The sequence below is a fragment of the Lytechinus pictus genome, chromosome 5, assembly GCF_037042905.1.
Source record: "Lytechinus pictus isolate F3 Inbred chromosome 5, Lp3.0, whole genome shotgun sequence".
NCBI classification, from domain to species: Eukaryota; Metazoa; Echinodermata; class Echinoidea; order Temnopleuroida; family Toxopneustidae; genus Lytechinus; species Lytechinus pictus.
This window is the reverse complement of record NC_087249.1, coordinates 16,165,246-16,187,111: the sequence shown is the minus strand read 5'-3', so window position 1 is coordinate 16,187,111 and position 21,866 is coordinate 16,165,246. Positions and strand designations below refer to the sequence as shown.

Here is a 21,866-nt window from a genome sequence, read left to right as displayed (position 1 = left end):
AAATGTTCCAAAGCCACATCAAACCATTTGTTGTTTTAATTTTCATCAATTTTGGAAGTGTAAAGAAGTGGTGGGCCCAATGAAACAAGAGGAAATTATTGGCAATGAATACAACGAAATCAGTGACATACACAAACAAATTTCAAATTTCCCCTGTACATGTTATTTATTATTTGTAATAAAAAATAAAGTCATTCTTCAACAACATGTCATTTTTGAATTTCGAGTCAATTCACGACCAGTCACAAACACTCGTTCTTTCGCACATAAAGCTATATAGGCATGTAAATATTTACCAGTGCCCTGAAGTGAAGTCGACGCTCGTTCCAAATCAAAGTATGCCTATACACCAACCTTTATATTTCAAACCGGAGTTTATACTTACCCAGTGGACAGAGTCCTTCCTTTACTTCGACATCATCAATTGCAATGTCAGAATACTCTCCAATTCCCATTTCTGCTTCGAAGACCAGCTGTACAAGAAAGTTAAACAAATGGTTTGAAATATGTGTCTTCAATAAGATATTATATGTTCTGTTTTAGGTTCTCAGTTGTCATAAACACACTTAATGTGCAACAGTTCAACATTTAAAGAGTGAGAGAAAGGGATAATGATATAGGGAGAGAGATATAGAGAAGGGGTACAGAGGGGAGAGAGAGCTAGGCTTGAGGGAAAGATGAATATTGCAGGTAAGGGAAAACAAAAAATGCAGCTCAAAATACTTTAAAAAGAAAAAAATGATACAATATAAAAAAAGCTGAGGGGCAATATACAGGGGATATATATATATTTTATAATTAGTATAATAATGGAACACCTAGGATCTCCCTTCTCTCTTAAAACTTTCCCATTTCACATACATCGCGCAATAAGAATATCTTCTAATATTTGCCATTACCATTCTAGCATTATAGTTCCAGCTGAACTTTAATGGTGCTATTGTGTATGCTTGCTAATTTTCTACAAGCCATTTCGACAAACTCTTGAGAGAGACCTCGCTGAATCACCCAGACATGAGCAAACTGTGACTTTCAATTCTGTGTTAGGGTGGGGGTCTCTATGCTAATGGTGTGTAAACTACAGATGAGCAGCACTGTGGCAAGATCTAAGACAATTATACCTGAATTCTATTGGTGCTATTTTGAATGCTCGCCAGTCCTCTATACCAGCCGCTACCGCGATTGTCTGAGAGAGACCACACTGGATCACCCAAACTCGAGGAAGTGATATCTTTGACGTAGACTCTATGTGAAATAGAAAACAGAAAGGGAGCTTTTGACAGAGATAGAGCAAGAAAAACAGAGAGAAAGAGTTATAAAGGAGGGGGGGGGGGGGTAGGGAGAGTGGAATGGTGAGGTGAATGTTGTTACGATACTGCAAAAAATAACAATGAAAATTTAGTTTTAGATTTGATTTCCTTCTTTTTATTACAGGAAATATAACAATCATTAACTAACAAAACATAAATAAATATTTATCTTACATCTCTTGAAATGTCAGTTCTGAATTTATTCTAAATGATAATATCCAGGTTGGCTGGCAAAGGTTCCTTAAATTAATGTCCACAATGCTGACGATGATTAAATTGATGTTGAAGCACGATAAAGACGATGTTGATGATGATTAAACAGTCAATTTCAGCAATCCATGGGTTGAAAAGCGTTCATTAAAACAGGTTGATGATCTCGATGAGAACTGATAATTCCTCTCTCAAAGTAACTGCAAACAGTTCATTGACGGCGTGCAAATGATTCCACAGAAGATAAATGTTATATTCCAGTTGGAAATAAGTCTGGCGTGAAGCTCTGAGTTCTGATCTGATATGATGTGATGATCTCCTTGAAGAAACTGCCAGCTTATATACAAATTATTCACTATTCTGGAAGCTTCTAGTATTGTCTACAAAAATAATTTTTTTCTGGACCAATCAAATTCTAGAAGACTTTTGAATGACCTCAGTGAAATTAAAAATTGTAAACAACAACGCTAATCCTATTGTTCTTTTCACTGCCACTAGTCTAATGTGTAGCAATCTATTGTTTAGCAGTCTGTATTGTCTCCCTATGGACATTCCACAAATAACAAAGATTATTCAAAGATTACTCATGTCTAACAAAGCTTTTATGAGACATTCTGGAATATTCTTAATCATTCTATGCTATGAATATCCTTAAAGAGAAAATAACTATATAAATGATGGTAATTGCTCTTACAATTCTTATATGTAACAATATTTTAAAACAAAGTTAATGTAATGTTTTTTGGATTTCATTGTATTTCTTAATTGTCATTTAGGGCCTCAAATACAAGCACAGGTTGCTTTTTCAGAGGTCCTGGCTCATTTATATGTATTTGTTTACTTTGTAACTTCTTGATTGTTTTATTTTGCCAAATAAGTGAAATTGAAGTGAATGTGATGCGCCGAATAGAAGGCGCCGAGATGCAACGACGTGGTACATGCCACGGCACCATTTTCAAGCCATGAGGCTCAGGTAACTAAAATGCAGGACGTACAACACAGGAGGCACCAATGACTAAAAGCCACACACATTGTGTGTTCTGCGTGGTACTCCTTTCCTGCAAGTATGGTTCTGGCATGCGCCACAATGACTTTCTACAAACTCGCCTCAGATCACACGAACTAAGGTGCGCTGCGTGTTGCGACCAATGTGTCAGTCCAACCATCACATTGCGTTCCATGTGCATTCGACGTAAAGAACACATAATTGCAGTTTGTATAGTGGCCTTGCGCATCACTTGCAAGTAAATTTAGAGGCTCAAGTGAAATCTCTGGGTGCCACGGCTGCAGGCAGTGACCAGATACCGATCGCGATAGTTTAAGCTAATTCAATATTACTTAAGCTCATTTTTCTTCAAGATACGCGGTTTGGTCATAATACTGATCAAGACTTGAATTATTTAATTATTTCAGTGTATAGTAATACGCCCCCATAAATGAATGGACTGTCCGTTTTCTATGAATTTTGTTACGAGGTCGGAGTAAATTTTGAGGGTGACCTTGATGGCGTTATTCTTTTTACTTTGTATAGAATTATGAACTCAAATATAAAACAAATATACATTGCCTATTTTAAACTATATGCGTCGGTATCTCCAAAAGTGCTATTCACTTTCGGGCTACGCCCCTCAGGGAATAGTACTTCTGGAGGCACATTTGGTCATAGTAATACCACAAAACTTTCAAGACAAACTATATTTGTATGATATTAAAATAATTATATTTTACATTAACATATATATCAATTTTCAATTCGTATGTCTCTCATTTATGTATCTTTAAATAATATCATCATGTAATCCAGGTTCTTGATATGTTATGTAACACCCTAATACAGAATATCCACATGTATGATATAATCTAATATTTGAATCATCATTCGAATAAACCTTTGGAATTAATTCTTTCAAGTCTTGTTAGGAGAAATTGTCTGGAAGGGTTGCGGCGTTTTGTCCCGACTATGGGGCGGAAGGATTCCCAGCACATTCCTAGAAATGTCCGCTCATTATTCGAATATTATCAAGGGAATTTCCTAGGAATCAGTCAAGAAAGTTGTTGAAACTCATGATTGTATCTATTCAAATGGTAGTAAGCTCGCACCTATTATTGGTTATCATTCTTTGAAAAGTCGTTTTAGGCGATAATCGAACCTGCGTCAATGAAATCGTCAACAGGAATGGCTTACTGATTGACCCACATCAGTCGAGCTGATCGATGGGTCGATAATTACGCTATATCCTAACGTTTCGGATAGCCATGAATATCCATGAGGTCTGACTAAATTAACCCTGTTATTTAGACTTATTCATGAAAAAGTTACGGCTACAGTATAATGCCCTCTTGCATCGGGTACACAAGTACTGACGCCCCCCCCAAAGAAAATATCGCTGTCCGGACAGGTTGCGGAAGGGACGCGATATACAAATTCTGCATTCCGCATCTTGACTTTGTCCTGGCCAAAGTGGGCGCCTCGTCTTTGCGATAGTTTGTATATACACATTCTACGAACCTGAGTGATCCTGTTGTGTCACCATACAATGAGTAAAAGAAATGGATACATTGCGGCTTAATAACATCCTCTGCTAAGCTTGTCAAACGAGCTCTGTTGCCTTCTGACCTACCAGAAGCTTCGGCATACAAGTAGTATCCTGCGTGAAATAAAAAGGTAATAAATTACATAAAATTGTAGCAGTAGTATAATGGTGAGGAGAAGGGGCAAGTTGCTGTTCTGAAAATGACGACAATAATAATGATACATGATTGGAAATGAGATGATCATTCCAATAATATTTATTAGTATTTAAAGTGATCATTTTTATGGTTATTATACAGCAAAGATGTTATTTCGTCTATGATAATTCATCATGCAAATAAACTTTGGCGGCACTTTGGTTTTAAGGATCAGGGGAGTCGAAAGCCAACGTAAATTCTAACAAATCGATTTGCTAAATTCGGCATTTTAGGAGCTTATACACTCTTAAAAATGTTGGGCAACATATTGTCCACACAACAATTGGTTAAAACTTTATCCATTTCTGGGTTACGTAGTTTTAAATCAATAATGTTTGCTTTGGGTGAAAACTACACAGTATTGGTTGAAAACTACCCACTCAGAGTTGGAAAAATTTATTGACCCATTGTGTGGACAGAATGTTGCCCAACATTTTAAGAGTGTACTTATTTTCAGCAGTTGTATTGGCACCCTAAGGGCAGTCTCTTCTATAGTTTAGTTTTAAAGAATTACTTAAATGGCTAGCATTGCGGCTCAGAGGCTGTTTGTAGAATGCTCTTAGGAGTGGAATAAGAGAACATGGATTTCGCACCCCAGAGTCCGATGAATGGGGTAATGACATATCTGTTATTGCTTTCTTGGAGAAGTTGTCCTGATGCACTAAGTGCTATTTAAAAGTGCTATATGTATATCACTTTCATAATCTTGGAGTGCACCATTCTCTGATTTTACATCAATTCTATGATCTACTGCAAGTCGGTCATTACGTGACAGACTTTCAGATAATGAATTCACTGTATTCTAAATTACCAGATGATGTATGATTTATATATTTTGGGGCACTAACCACCTTGTGATTACTACAGATATACATGTATGCATAGGACCATGTCCTTACCAAGGCGCGTTCCATGGGTATGGTCCACATCAGGACCAGTCTCGCTGGTCTCGGTACGACCCTGGAACCTGGTCCAATCGAAGTCATCTCCTTGGTCCTGGGTGTAGCCGCACATACCCTTTTCAAAGTTGCAACTGAATCCTCCAAGAACATGTTCTATTACATAACGGATAGTGCACCAGTCATGATAATGGTGATAGTGGTGAGTTAAAGATTTACTCAAATACACTGATTTGCCTTTGAAAAAATTGCCATTTGTCATTCTAGATTCAAACCGTCACAACGTGGTAGGATTCTATGATGATTAACTCCATACGAAAAACAATATATAAATATATTTCATATTTCGATCACCATTATTATGGTCTTTTTGAGGCCGAATCGGTATAATAATTAGTCATACAAACATGACATGTGTTTTACACTTTTACTTTCTCACTCCCCCCTCTCTCTCTGTACACACGGTCTCTCTTAATTTCTTATCAATTTTCTAACTTTCAATTTCCATTACACATGTTTTCCTATTTTACCATTTGAATACATTTTTGTTAGATCATCACTGACACATTTCATTCCACATTCTTCTATTCGTGAGACGTCACAGTTACTGTATGTCCGCGAAGTTAGTCTTATTTTAGAGTTTTCGCATCTACTACGGAGCCGCTCTCTACAACGCAAAGATTCCTTTGAAAATCTTATTAAAATCACAATAGAGAGCTGAGAGGCTTTTTTTTGAAAGTTGGTGGACTGGGACAGCAGATCATCCGATATTTGCACCGGACGAACAATTGAAAATATGTCGTCCAGAGTCAAGAGATTCCGCTGCTGCCTCGGTCGCGAAATTATTTTTCCCACCGCAGTTCTGGAAGCTAATATGAATATTCATGACTTGCGTTTTCGGAATAAGAATACGCATGCACGTGGACTTATCTTTACAAAATTAATTGTCAGTGGTAGTTAGCGTTCACGTTGCCACGAATGAATCGCCACCCTCAAATTACCGGTACCCTTACATTAGTTACATATGCCTTATGGGCTTATACTATATCTAAATCCAATTCTTAAACACTTATCAAACTGCCATTAATGACAAGAGAAAATGCTAGGCTAGGGCTAGCTTAGGCTAATGCATTAACTTTATCTCAAATCTGGACCTGTCTATAATGCCTATAAATGCCGACTCGACTAATGCCATGGTTAACTTCGAACTGGTTAGGCCTAATTCCGAACTTTACATTTGATTAGGTTAGAACATTTAGCTTAGTAGCCTTTGTTTAATAGGTCTAGTCCGTATACAGATCTGGTCCTAGATCTAAATAAATTTATCTTAGATCTAGTCTAGTCTCTAGACCTTGATAGACTCTGATCTACGCTGTATCAGCATGGAACGTATTCTAACGTCAGGGCCTCAGGCACAGTGAGCAGAATATGCACATAAACTGTCTATGTTTAACGCACGGCTCTGCATACTATTGCAACTCTCGATCTTAATCCTGGTCTTGATCAACGAAATATATTAGATCGATCTGCATTTTCTCACCAATTATTAAGTATTTGATTTCCCGTGCTCCAAATCGGCAATTTTGTTACGAGTTCTATATACGGACTAGACCTATTAAACGAAGGCAACCAAGCTCATTGGTCTAACGTAGGTAAACGTAAAGTTCGGAATTAACCAATTCTAAGTTAACCATGGCATTAGTCAGCTGCAGGCATTTATAGACAGGTCCAGATTTGAGATAAAGTTAATGCGCTAGCCAAGACTAGCCATAGCCTAGCCTAACACTTTTCCCTTTCATTGTTAATGGCAACTTGATAAGTGTTTAAGAATTGGATCTAGATATAGATCTAAGCCTATAAGGCCAATATAAGGGTATCTGCAAGTTGAAGGTGCTGATTTGTTAATGGCAACGCGAACGACCACACTCTTGTCCATGCGCATGCGTACTCTTATTCTGGCCAAAGACGCAAGTCATGAATATTCATATTGGCTTCCGGAACTGCGGTGGGAAAAATAATTTGGCGCCCCGGTCCACCAACATTTGACAAAAGCTGTCCATTGTGAATTGAATTGCATTTTGAAAAGAATCGGTGCATTGTAGAGAGCGCGGCTTCAAAGCAAATGCGAAAACTCTCTTATATTGCGGAGCCCGACATAACATACATTGGGTCAGAATCGCCTTTTGCCGTGGGACATCGAGTTATCATAATTGATGGTTGTTGTAAGGAAAAACAAACATACCAAAAGCTGTTGCAAAGAATATTATCCCGAGTAAAATCCCCGTAGTCATATTGAAATAGTCCTGCAAACAAGTCATTTTTAGAATTTCCAAATGTACAGCTTCCAGCATATGGAATATAACCAATTATTGTTTGTTCTGTTGACTGCAAGGCATGGTGTTAATTCTGTAGCACAGTTCCAATCTAAAATCGACTCTGATTTAATTACTTCTTTAACGTTCAAAGATTCATGGTCAATTGTTAACACAATTACGCGAGTCTCCTGGAAGCCGAATTGCTTGCATAATGCGCTGAACGGTATACAACTGACCTATAATATACAACCTTTCAGAAAACCTTTTCGCTCAAATAAAAGCTTCTGCGGACTTCACTGTTTGATTATCCTCACTCGAGTTATTTATTTGTCAATTTATTTTGTCTAACTCTATTTGTATAAAATTGCTCAAATTTACTTTGTATCGCTGTGCAGCCGAATTATAAAAGAATATGATAAAATATTGAAATATCGACAAAGGGAAGAGGAGGGAATTCTACTCTTGTTGAAAGGGGGTGGTTCCTAGTCCCAGGATTATTTCAAAGGTCATTTTGACCGAAGAAAGCTATGCGTAGGTAGGTTCTTGTATGACTAAAATGACTTTATGTCTTCGTTTTGGACGAAAGGTGAGGTATTGTGACTTTATATCCCATGCTTATTATTTTAGGCATGTAACCATTAGTTCATTTTGATATTAGTTTGAATACTTGTAACAAATATCAATGAAAATAAAGTAAGACAATTGAACTGTTGAATTTCGAATTTTTACATAATTGTCAAGTGGAAGATCTCTTCCGGTATTCTGCAGTCATTCTGTAAAGAGAATGATTCGTATATTCTTAACTAACTTAGATACAAAAATCTTAAATGTTTTTCTTTCAATCAGGGTCTCCAAAAAGATGTTTCTCTAGATGAACAACTTTATCTCCCATTTCTGTAATTATTTATTTGACACACTCTATTTAAACATAATAAATGCAAGATAGTATAATACAAACAAAACTGACGGATTGACATTTGAAAGAATTACCTTGTTCGACTCAATTTCAATTATTTTATTATATTTCTATCCAAAATTTAAATGTTTAGTAATATAAATTAGAAAAAACAACAACAGATCGTTTGATACTTTAAAGAATGACATTATTCGATTCAATTTCAATTACCATTTTCTATTTCTATTCAAACATATACATGCAAAGTAATATACATCAAAAAATAAAAACTGACGGATTGACATTTTGAAGAATGACCTTATTCGATTCAATAATCAGTTTATTTCATTTCTATTCAAACATACAAATGCACAGTGATATAAATGAGGTATAACAATGACGGATTAATATTTTGAAGAATAGCAGTATAAAACATTTCATGCGGAAACAAAAATGAGGGGGCTCCACTATAAAAGCAATGCTTGCTTTTGAAGTAGCTGTCGATTTAGACACTTATACATTTAAGGGGAGAGGGTATTTATCCATAATTAGTGGCGTACTTTGTTAACGTCGAAAAGTGGGGCTAAGATTACCCCCAAAAAAATATGATAATGGATAATTTTCGGAGGCATTTATAACTACGAAAATAAGGATACGCAAAATAAAAAACATGCTATCATCATTTTCGGAATCTCTTTCTTCTCAAAATTATTCTCTCTCTCAAAGAAAACTAAATTCTGCGCTCCAGAAAAGGATAATTAGCTGCTATCACACTTCACATCCCAAATCATGGCAGTTATGATGATAATATTGTTTGAAGCAGTATCTATTCTGGTATGATTTTGCAGCATATATAAGGGGGTATTGCAAGGTTACTTAGCCTGTGACAACATTTATTTAATAGATCTTTTATCTTCTTTGAAAGATTCGAGCAGGTGTTAAACTGTCAGTGGGTTTCATGCATGCTTATAAGCCACTGTACGATAGTGCGTAAGTTATTGCATCTTCTATTCGCTTGAAAATTTTTCAATTCAATAATCGATAGGTCGACTTATTTGTTCGACAGTTTGACTATAATATTGAATTTACCCGCTGAATTGTAACGATAGTCAAGATCAATGTATGTATAGTCATATATCCCAGACAAAAATGGTTAACATACAGCAACAATTCTTTCAGACCATTTTATCAATCCTTGGAGGCATTTTTATTCATAAAATTATAATTATATCGAAACAAAAGAGTAAGATACATTTAATATTGTCTAAATGTGGTAAGGATAATAATTCAGAGCTTAATAATGATGAAGAAATATGGAAATATTTAAAGTTCACCTTCCATAATAATGAATGTTAAAATATACCAATACCAAGTGAGGTCCAAAGGATGAAATTTATAATGGCAACATTTCCGCCCTGAATGATTTGAAAGCCATTGGATACTATACAAGTTAATCAAACCTAATTAAGTATCATAGGAAAAATAAAATTAAGAAGAGACTGATTCAAATATTATTGTCATTCTCGAAATTTATTTAATATAGTTGAGACGATAAAAAATAGGTCCGCGTTTAATTAATAAAGTTAAAAAGGGAAAACAACTGTATGTAGTCAATCTTTGATAAATAAAATGAATGTAAGCGACATGTCCAATCAGCACGATGCTTTGCTTACCAAGGCAATTTGACGTTTATATCTCATTTACCTGTCGCATTGGGAGGAGATCCAAGATCGTGCTCATGAGAGACGCAATAGTTTAACATTTGAAACTTTTTTTTGAGTAGATAGATTTTTAAAAATTTTAACCAGAAATTTGAAAAAAAAAATAGAAAAATATATGCTATTATTACTATTGTTAAGAATACAATTGATAAAATGTTTAAGTTGAATATTTTCAATAAACTTAATTATTGCAATAGTACTCCTAATAATGATATTACCATAACCACACTAATTATCAATATATGATCATATTCATTCATACATCATCGTTATATATATATTTATGTAAATCCTGCTAAAATTATTTATCATGATAATCATAATTATAAATACTTCTAACACTTCTGTCGTCATTCTCATCTTTTGATAATGTATAATTATCAGGTGGGACATTTTTTTTAAATAATTTTGCCCTAATAAAATAAATTATGGTACAAAGTGATTTAACTATAAATTGTATATATATAACACATTTTTTGTGCAATTTTATGATTACAGGGGTAATAGGAGATTCCATACGCTTGAAAACTACAAGAAATGAGAAGAGTCGGGCTTCGGTCCTTCTGAAGTCCCACGAATAACCACCTGTGAATCTTCACGACCTCCATCGCGACTGTGCGTGTTTACCCCAGACACCGAAATGGAATCCAAGTTCTCGTTCTTATAGCCGACAGTAAAAGATTTTAAACTCGACTTGCGGTATTTGAAAATAAAAAGACCACCGATGATGGCGACGGCTATGAAAACAAGTACGGCCAGGACGATGGTAATGATCATTCCGACGTTAGGATTAGTACCTCGATGTGGTTGCCGAGAAATAAAAGGTCGTGAACTCGTCTTCAATGGATGTTGTGGATCTGCGAATAGACATTGAATGTTTAGGCCAAACTAATTTCCACGTCTAAATTATTAAATTTTACACATAGATAAAAGGAAATTTCTAATCAATTCGATATTTTTTCTATTTTTTTTTGATTATCCTCACTCGAGTTATTTATTTGTCAATTTATTTTGTCTAACTCTATTTGTATAAAATTGCTCAAATTTACTTTGTATCGCTGTGCAGCCGAATTATAAAAGAATATGATAAAATATTGAAATATCGACAAAGGGAAGAGGAGGGAATTCTACTCTTGTTGAAAGGGGGTGGTTCCTAGTCCCAGGATTATTTCAAAGGTCATTTTGACCGAAGAAAGCTATGCGTAGGTAGGTTCTTGTATGACTAAAATGACTTTATGTCTTCGTTTTGGACGAAAGGTGAGGTATTGTGACTTTATATCCCATGCTTATTATTTTAGGCATGTAACCATTAGTTCATTTTGATATTAGTTTGAATACTTGTAACAAATATCAATGAAAATAAAGTAAGACAATTGAACTGTTGAATTTCGAATTTTTACATAATTGTCAAGTGGAAGATCTCTTCCGGTATTCTGCAGTCATTCTGTAAAGAGAATGATTCGTATATTCTTAACTAACTTAGATACAAAAATCTTAAATGTTTTTCTTTCAATCAGGGTCTCCAAAAAGATGTTTCTCTAGATGAACAACTTTATCTCCCATTTCTGTAATTATTTATTTGACACACTCTATTTAAACATAATAAATGCAAGATAGTATAATACAAACAAAACTGACGGATTGACATTTGAAAGAATTACCTTGTTCGACTCAATTTCAATTATTTTATTATATTTCTATCCAAAATTTAAATGTTTAGTAATATAAATTAGAAAAAACAACAACAGATCGTTTGATACTTTAAAGAATGACATTATTCGATTCAATTTCAATTACCATTTTCTATTTCTATTCAAACATATACATGCAAAGTAATATACATCAAAAAATAAAAACTGACGGATTGACATTTTGAAGAATGACCTTATTCGATTCAATAATCAGTTTATTTCATTTCTATTCAAACATACAAATGCACAGTGATATAAATGAGGTATAACAATGACGGATTAATATTTTGAAGAATAGCAGTATAAAACATTTCATGCGGAAACAAAAATGAGGGGGCTCCACTATAAAAGCAATGCTTGCTTTTGAAGTAGCTGTCGATTTAGACACTTATACATTTAAGGGGAGAGGGTATTTATCCATAATTAGTGGCGTACTTTGTTAACGTCGAAAAGTGGGGCTAAGATTACCCCCAAAAAAATATGATAATGGATAATTTTCGGAGGCATTTATAACTACGAAAATAAGGATACGCAAAATAAAAAACATGCTATCATCATTTTCGGAATCTCTTTCTTCTCAAAATTATTCTCTCTCTCAAAGAAAACTAAATTCTGCGCTCCAGAAAAGGATAATTAGCTGCTATCACACTTCACATCCCAAATCATGGCAGTTATGATGATAATATTGTTTGAAGCAGTATCTATTCTGGTATGATTTTGCAGCATATATAAGGGGGTATTGCAAGGTTACTTAGCCTGTGACAACATTTATTTAATAGATCTTTTATCTTCTTTGAAAGATTCGAGCAGGTGTTAAACTGTCAGTGGGTTTCATGCATGCTTATAAGCCACTGTACGATAGTGCGTAAGTTATTGCATCTTCTATTCGCTTGAAAATTTTTCAATTCAATAATCGATAGGTCGACTTATTTGTTCGACAGTTTGACTATAATATTGAATTTACCCGCTGAATTGTAACGATAGTCAAGATCAATGTATGTATAGTCATATATCCCAGACAAAAATGGTTAACATACAGCAACAATTCTTTCAGACCATTTTATCAATCCTTGGAGGCATTTTTATTCATAAAATTATAATTATATCGAAACAAAAGAGTAAGATACATTTAATATTGTCTAAATGTGGTAAGGATAATAATTCAGAGCTTAATAATGATGAAGAAATATGGAAATATTTAAAGTTCACCTTCCATAATAATGAATGTTAAAATATACCAATACCAAGTGAGGTCCAAAGGATGAAATTTATAATGGCAACATTTCCGCCCTGAATGATTTGAAAGCCATTGGATACTATACAAGTTAATCAAACCTAATTAAGTATCATAGGAAAAATAAAATTAAGAAGAGACTGATTCAAATATTATTGTCATTCTCGAAATTTATTTAATATAGTTGAGACGATAAAAAATAGGTCCGCGTTTAATTAATAAAGTTAAAAAGGGAAAACAACTGTATGTAGTCAATCTTTGATAAATAAAATGAATGTAAGCGACATGTCCAATCAGCACGATGCTTTGCTTACCAAGGCAATTTGACGTTTATATCTCATTTACCTGTCGCATTGGGAGGAGATCCAAGATCGTGCTCATGAGAGACGCAATAGTTTAACATTTGAAACTTTTTTTTGAGTAGATAGATTTTTAAAAATTTTAACCAGAAATTTGAAAAAAAAAATAGAAAAATATATGCTATTATTACTATTGTTAAGAATACAATTGATAAAATGTTTAAGTTGAATATTTTCAATAAACTTAATTATTGCAATAGTACTCCTAATAATGATATTACCATAACCACACTAATTATCAATATATGATCATATTCATTCATACATCATCGTTATATATATATTTATGTAAATCCTGCTAAAATTATTTATCATGATAATCATAATTATAAATACTTCTAACACTTCTGTCGTCATTCTCATCTTTTGATAATGTATAATTATCAGGTGGGACATTTTTTTTAAATAATTTTGCCCTAATAAAATAAATTATGGTACAAAGTGATTTAACTATAAATTGTATATATATAACACATTTTTTGTGCAATTTTATGATTACAGGGGTAATAGGAGATTCCATACGCTTGAAAACTACAAGAAATGAGAAGAGTCGGGCTTCGGTCCTTCTGAAGTCCCACGAATAACCACCTGTGAATCTTCACGACCTCCATCGCGACTGTGCGTGTTTACCCCAGACACCGAAATGGAATCCAAGTTCTCGTTCTTATAGCCGACAGTAAAAGATTTTAAACTCGACTTGCGGTATTTGAAAATAAAAAGACCACCGATGATGGCGACGGCTATGAAAACAAGTACGGCCAGGACGATGGTAATGATCATTCCGACGTTAGGATTAGTACCTCGATGTGGTTGCCGAGAAATAAAAGGTCGTGAACTCGTCTTCAATGGATGTTGTGGATCTGCGAATAGACATTGAATGTTTAGGCCAAACTAATTTCCACGTCTAAATTATTAAATTTTACACATAGATAAAAGGAAATTTCTAATCAATTCGATATTTTTTCCGCTCTCTGCATGAAGCCTGTTTTTAAGTAACGATGGTTTCCGATAATGTAGTTTAAGTAAAGATGGTTTTCTTTTGGTGATTCGTTTATTTTAAAGGCATGAAAGCCGGAAAGGAGGGATGTTTAAAACATATTCATCGTACCTCCCTAGATATCACATCCCTATCTTGAAGGTAGATCCAGACCCATAATTTCACACAATTACAGCCCCCTAAAAATCCCCCACAAATCTTGCCCTCTTTGTATTAGATAAAGTTATACTTTTCTAAAGTAATAATCATTTATGCCGAAATGTTCATTTAAAACTTTAATTTCTTACGTTCCATGCACGCATCCATATGCTTTGAAAGGTAAACATTATCGATGGCAATAATTCCTTCGGAGCTTGAGTCATACATCGCCGTGAAGACAAGCTAGAGAACGAATAGCAAGAGATGAATATTAAAGACATTAATGGACTGATTTGCACTGATCCTCAATCATATTTCATAACGTCATCTGTATACACATGCGTATAATAAGATTCATCATCAGAACAATCAGAACAATCAGATAGGGCTGTTATGATTATTATTGATATCATCGTTGTATTTATTTACATGCTTATTTCCATAACTCATAGTGATATTGTCCTTATTGTTATCCTCTTATCATATAGCGATAATTTTTATATCATTATTATTATTTTTTATTTTAAGTTTTTAGTTGTCATTATTAATATTTTATTATTATCATTACGTTTCTGTATTGGTAAGTTGACATTGCTAGTCACTTATTATATGCATTACATAATTACCAAACATATTGAGAAGTGGGTAGTCTACTTTGAATTACCTGAAACGTAGGATAAATGAGATCGCCCTGTATTGACCAGTTTCCCCTGACCCACGACCCACCAAGGTCTCCCGAAAGAAGGCCTATATCGTGTTTTATCTTCGCCTTCGTCTCTCGTGTTTGAATCAGAAGCCGGTGAGTGCTGTCTCCTGTGAGGACGACGTCGACTGTCAGACAATGGGTCCGACCACGGAGATCGTAGACTGCGGAGAACAGTTCAGCGGTGTAACCGGTGATCGGAGTCGGGGCCTTGGTGTACATGAAAGAGGTAGAAACTAGAGAAATCGAAAAAATCGTTGAGAAACAGCAACATGATTACTATATCTTTAAAGGAGAATGAAACCCTTGAAACCAGCTGAATCCATATCAAAGAGAAAAATCAAAGAAACATATTGTTGAAAGTTTGAGGAAGATTGAATAAATAATAAGAAAGTTATGAGCATTTGAATATTGAGATCACTAATGCCATGTCGATCCTCCCATTGGCAATGCGACCAAGATCTGTGATGTCACACACGTTCAACTCCCTCATTACTTTAGTACTTATTTCACTTATATTCTAACTTTTATAGAGTCTATCACAAGGTGAGGTGTTCTCTTTATGAGAGGACAAGTACAGAGGTTTCACAACATTATATCATTGATGAATCGTTTGTCATATATGATTAGAATGAGCAAAAAGAGATGTTTTGGGGTATATTTTCAGTGTCCAAAAGGGGAGAGTTGTTCATCTGTGACATCATAGATCTTGGTCGCATTGCCAATGGGAGGATCTCCATAGCATTAGTGATCTCGACATTCAAATGCTCATAACTCTTCTATTGCTAGTCCTATTTTACTCAAACTTTTGTTGATCTTATTCTTTGATTTTTCTGCTTTCACAAAAGCTAACTTGCTCCAAGAGTTTCATTCTTCTTTAATATTTTCCAACTCTATATGGGGATACACTCAGAAACCACACCTTCTTTACTATTAATGTTTTGCTAGAATAATATCATAATAGTAATTACTTTAAAAGACCTGAAGGCTAAAGGAGCGCCTACAAAGAGGATAGAAGGTCCCGTGTTTAAAGTTTTTTTTCCCTCGATGTGACTGGGCAGTCATCGAACCTATGACTTACCTTTCATGAGCTCAGGAACTATACGACTAAGCCACCATGCCCAGTTATGTCGAAAAAATAAAATTTTAAACTCTCCTGTATCATTGTATTAGACAGATTTAGATAATAGACTTGATTTTAGTTTATTCCATTCCTGCAATGAAATTTATACATTAGAAGATAAAAATTATTATTATTTGTACTGAAAAGAACGCCCAATAGCCTATACAGATGACTTTATTCTATCTGCAACCCACCCTAACTTTTCCTACTCACTCGAATTCAGGGGTGGTTCTTCTAAGGCTAGGAGATCGTACCACTTCCATTGGTATTGAGCGGTCAAATCGACACTATATCCACAGCCTACTAGGCCTTGTTCGAAGCTACACGCGCTTTCGGACGGATATCCTTCGCATGGCCTCCTTAAGAACAGGATGTCATCGATAGCGACGTCGCCTTCGAATCCGTCTCTGTATTTCTCGGTCGAAAATTCAATCTGAGGAAGATGTATGAAATCAGAAACCAAAATATCGCAACAGAAGAATAGGTGGCTTCTGAATAGTCGGACATGAGGTAAATCATCACAGGAACCGCTCCTCCCAAAAGAGTATAAATAAATCAAAATAAATGAAAAAAATATAACAATGAAAACTGAAATGAATTAAAATAAATAAATGCAATAAAATAAAAATTAAAAAACCTAAAAAATGAAAAATATTTCCGGCAAACCCTCCTCAAAACATAACAAAACAAACAAATAACAAGGACAAGTCCTTTTGGTCTTGGCTGACCTTAAGACTTTTCAGAGAAAAAAAGCTAACTCGTTTGCTTTAAACCAGTTTAATATACTAATACAGGATGATTGAAGATACCTAAGAAAATTCACTATTACCCTGAAATTATGGATACCAGTGAAGCTAGCCGGTATATTCACATTAGCTGGGCGCCATTTATTCCCGTGGTCGCCGGCGATCGCAAATTGCGTGATGTCGTCGTAAAAGTCTTCCAAATCGACATCGACGGTCAGAGACCCGACGTCCTTACCGTACGCGTGGTAGTAGAATCGAATACACATGTCTTGGTTCTTGCTATTAAGGATAGGAGATCTTATGGAGATGCGAGAATTGGGCCGATGCGGAATAGAAGACTCGACGTAAGCATAGTGTCCTGTGTGATAAGGCGAATAAAGGATGATGTGTGTGTGTGGGTGTGTACGAGGGTGCATGGGTGTGCGGGGGGGGGGGGGGGCTGTGAGTAGGTTCAGGACTATAACTATGCTTGATATTGCTATCATTTTTCATTATTGATATTTTGTCAACACCTACTGTCAACATAAAACAATTCTTATAACCATTTATAGTTTGTTTTCTGAAATCGATTGACCAAGTAGCAATTATGATATTACCAGTACTGTTTGTCTCACGCGCAAATCTTATGGAATCAGAATCCACTTGGTTCAGAGCAATTACAAGCTGGACACTGGCATATTCAGAACTTTTGGAAAATAGAAACTGTTAGACTTCACACATTGAAGAATATTAATTTTTGAAGAGCATGAACAACTAGATAGAACGAGATGAATGGTTATCGGAAATAGATTAGTCATGTGAGTAAAATCAATTCGTCGCAATCGGATTCAAATAAACAGACGTTATGATTCTCATTACTATTATTATTATCATTATTATTATGTTTTATCAAACTCCAAATAGAACGTTACGTTAATGCGCTATATACCTATGGCGGTTCCCGTTGTGTGATCGCTTGAAGGGCCTGTATTGCTCGAGCTGGTGCTACCGCTATGCACTGTCCAGTCAAAATCGTTGTCGTCATTATTAGTATAGCCACAGAGCGGGTCCGTCGTAGACTCGAAATCACAGTTGGCTGCCCAAGGTACTGGTGGAGCTTCCGTGGCTAAGAAAAATACGATAAGGACGATAGGGGGTAAATAGTAAAGTAACGTGATTGTAAATAATTTTCTGAATGAAATATTCCAATTAAAAAGAGTGATTGGCTAGCATTATACAAAATGCACGTAAGCACGTGCATGCAGGGCCAAATAATGAACGAGAAGATGTGCGAGAAGAGCCAATGGATATACCGCACCGAGGTCCGCAGGACCAAGTGCGGTATATCCATTTGGCGAGTCGAGCACAGAGTTCATTATGTAGGTCCTCTCCCGGGGGGGGGGGGGGGGCACTCGACCAAAAAAGTGGTAGGGGTGTGCCTTGGGCGAGGCAAAAAATGGGGGCCTTGGAGCGGGCTTATTGTAAAAAGGAGGGTCCTCGGAACGGGCTTTGGAACTACAAATGTTTGTGAAAACGGGGGTCCTCGGAACGGATCTCCGTATCTCTGTGAGTGCGTATGCATCCCTATGGAACGGGCAATCGTGCATGACGCAGCTAGCGCGGCCTCCGCCGGGTGCGCTCTCGCTTAGGCGATGGTCGAAAAGCGCTCTACGGCCGCTTTTCACCAAAATGCAGCTCCTTGTAGCAAATCAATGCGACCGGAACGGCGTAACGAAAAATATGCAAAGCTTTGGAACGGATTTCTTTCTTCTTTTTTCTCGATAAGAAGGAAATGCTATGCCTTGGAGCGGCTTTCTTTGTTCTTTTTCTCAAAAAGACAAAAATGCTATGCCTTGGAACGGAAATTTGAGTGTAAAAATGGGGGTCCCCTCCGCGGCACATACCCACTATGCATTATATACTGAGTGCCCCCCCGGGGGTCCTCTATGCAAAATAATGCGTGTATTGTTTGTTTCATACAAACCCCACCCTCACCCAAATACTGAGTTGCCCCGAATGTTATATTTGATCTTTTGATCTATATTCTAGACAATTCTAAAAATTCCAGAACTCGCACTATCCTGCAGTCTGACGTCAGAGAGCAGGATAGTGCATTTGGAATGACGTCACAGTGCAGGATAGTGCATTTCGGATGCAATAGTTCAATTTGCTGAATATCATGTGATCCGATTTGGACCAATCAGATTACAGAACATTCTTTGGGGTTGTATGATAAGTAATGTCTTGCAATTATAACGTCAGTTATAGAGGAAGAAAAAGGAGAAACAGAATCGAGACAATTCAAACAACAATGCGATTTTGTGAAACTATTTTAGAAGTTGTCAAATGTAATGTGCTGCCAGATTTTTACAACCCTTGATGATATTTTCTGTCAACCTATCTTAAGGAAAAAAAGATGGAAGGAGCTCAGAAATAGAATATAACACAGTAATATTACCTTGAATCGGACATTTTCCGTTCATGAGGGCTATGTCATCCAGAACTATTTCAGAAGCGTATCTTGACGTGCCTATTGTTCCAACGAACCATATCTGAAAGGCAGTGGGATTAAAAGTTTTTAAATAAAAATAATAGAATGAACTTATTTCTTCAAAAAATATTTTGGTGTCCCATCCCCTGAAACAAATATCATTACATCCATGATAATCTGTTGAGAATCTGACATCTTTTTCTTACGTTACTCTTCGACTCCGCGCGCCCTACCCGACCACAACAGACAGCCTTCAATCTTTTAGGATATAATTTGGATGCAGTCATCGCAGCCAGGAAGTCGACGTTGCAACTGCTGTCTCCAACGAAAGTGATAAGGAGAGACATTTGCCCCCATTGAACGTAATGATCGCACGAGAATTCGTGAGTTCGCATGCACGAATGAAATCCACATCATAGTTTTTTGAAAACGAAGTTCTGAAAGTCATACCTGACAAATTAATTATTCCAAACGCTTAATCATTTTCATGCAAAAATATGAAAATAACAAAAACTAGGTGTTTTGCATGAATTACAATACATTAATCATAGAGGTACACATGAATTGTGGTTTCTGCAATACGGTAAACACTACAATTTACCTTTGAATAAAGTATGAGGTAATGAGCTATTTTCTTTTAGGGGGGATATTGCCGGCATTGACCTAACAACCAGAAATGTCTAACGTCCTGGCTAAATTAAAGTGTGATTAACTAAACATTGATGTGTAATTCTTCAACCCACACGTCAAGAAGACGAGTCCAGTGGTTCACAGTATAAGGGGTTTTAAAGCCAGGTGACCACAACAGCCCCTGAAGTAGTTGTTGAGGGTCCCTTTGTATTACCTGAAACGGCTCACTTGACGCGGGGACGTCCATTCCGAGCTCCATCCACTTCTCCGCATGATTGCCATAAATTGCAAACTGTGGGTCCATGGACGGTGTGCTTCCCCATTCAACAATCTGGAGGGTAAGGTAGTCTATGGAATGGCCAAACATGAACGCAAAGAAAACCAAGCAACGATCCTGTGGCTTTGGTACGATGAACGGGGATTTCAGCACAGCTGTATCGCCGTAGCGGGCTCCACTTAAGTCGTACGGGTCAAAGCTTGTGTAATATCATTTTCAAAGGGTTTCAAGAACAAAGAAAAAAAGATATACAAAATCAATCAGATGAATGCAAAATATATACCGGTTAAATGAAGCTTTGATATGTACAACCCCTGAAAGAACAGGTTAAACTTCTGGATTTAGTTTTAAAGGTGTCAAGCTTTCATACAACTCTTTGGATAAACAAATTGTTTACAATGAGTTTTCAAATATGTGACGGTTTTGCAAAAATAATTATCTTTTTTTCTCATTATCGGCACTGACAAAGAGTGTGACTTAGCCTTTCATTTTGAGAGCTATGCTCCGTTTTCTTTTGAAATTACACTAACGTATTGACGAGGGAGAGGGGGTCTTGATCCCGTTACAGTGATTCAGACAGATCTTATACTCACCCAACTCTGTCCCTAGCGTATGATCCACTTTTGGCCCAGTTATAGTAGAGGTCGAGCCGTCTTTCGCTTGGCGTCTTGTCCAGTCTCCGTAATCAGTGTCAATGTCATTAGTGTAATCGCAGAAATCTTTCTCAAAATCGCAGTCGATACTTTCTCTTGCAGGAGGCATGGTACCAGAATTAGGAGGCTCGGTAACAACTAATAATCAAACGTTAGAACATTTAAATAAACCCTTTGATCAAGTTACAGTTCATGGAGAAAATTATTGTTTTATAGAAATATCATATTCGTTATACCAATCTAGAAAATTGATATCTGCAAACAATTATTGTTCTTCAAATGCCCTAGGATACATTACTGAGAATACATGTAATACTTAAACTACGAGGCCGATCATTTAGTGTGACTACATAAACCTGATACATTTTGTAAAGTGCATATTTCCAAAAAAAAAATTTCAGTCTCCCGACTTTGATTAAAACTTTATTATGATTCTCATTTTTTTTTTAAGTCGAATTCGATTTTAAATGCTTGAAAGATCATTGTATGTCTGTTGTAGGTTTATGCTTCACAAACTCACATTCAGGGCAATTCTGATCCTGGTAGAGCGTAACGTCGTCCATTGCGATGTCATCACGTACTTCATCTCCCGGGATACCTTCAAATACTATCTGTGATAGGGAGCAAAGTATCAAAAGAATGAATTAAAAACAAAATATACCACTCTTTAATCCGGTTCATTTCAGAAAAGTAGTAGTTCCCCTCATTCTTTGACACACAACCTTCGTATAGCATATTTTACACTCTAGGGGCCACGTATCGATG

General features: G+C 36.0%; 1 protein-coding gene across 1 annotated transcript in view; it reads right to left on the bottom strand.

Annotated features, from left to right (window-relative positions):
* The window catches only part of LOC129261732 (MAM and LDL-receptor class A domain-containing protein 1-like), a 33,741-nt gene that overhangs the window by 7,851 nt on the left and 4,024 nt on the right, over positions 1-21,866 (bottom strand). The window contains exons 5-17 of the mRNA XM_064099348.1: positions 21,622-21,712; positions 21,042-21,239; positions 20,386-20,519; positions 19,509-19,602; positions 18,000-18,176; positions 17,155-17,429; positions 16,539-16,758; positions 15,164-15,438; positions 14,649-14,742; positions 5,150-5,305; positions 4,030-4,168; positions 1,122-1,245; positions 386-473 (exon numbers count right to left, since the gene is read on the bottom strand). Of these exons, the coding sequence (XP_063955418.1) occupies positions 386-473; positions 1,122-1,245; positions 4,030-4,168; positions 5,150-5,305; positions 14,649-14,742; positions 15,164-15,438; positions 16,539-16,758; positions 17,155-17,429; positions 18,000-18,176; positions 19,509-19,602; positions 20,386-20,519; positions 21,042-21,239; positions 21,622-21,712 (2,065 nt within the window). The remainder of the gene's footprint in view (positions 1-385; positions 474-1,121; positions 1,246-4,029; positions 4,169-5,149; positions 5,306-14,648; positions 14,743-15,163; positions 15,439-16,538; positions 16,759-17,154; positions 17,430-17,999; positions 18,177-19,508; positions 19,603-20,385; positions 20,520-21,041; positions 21,240-21,621; positions 21,713-21,866) is intronic.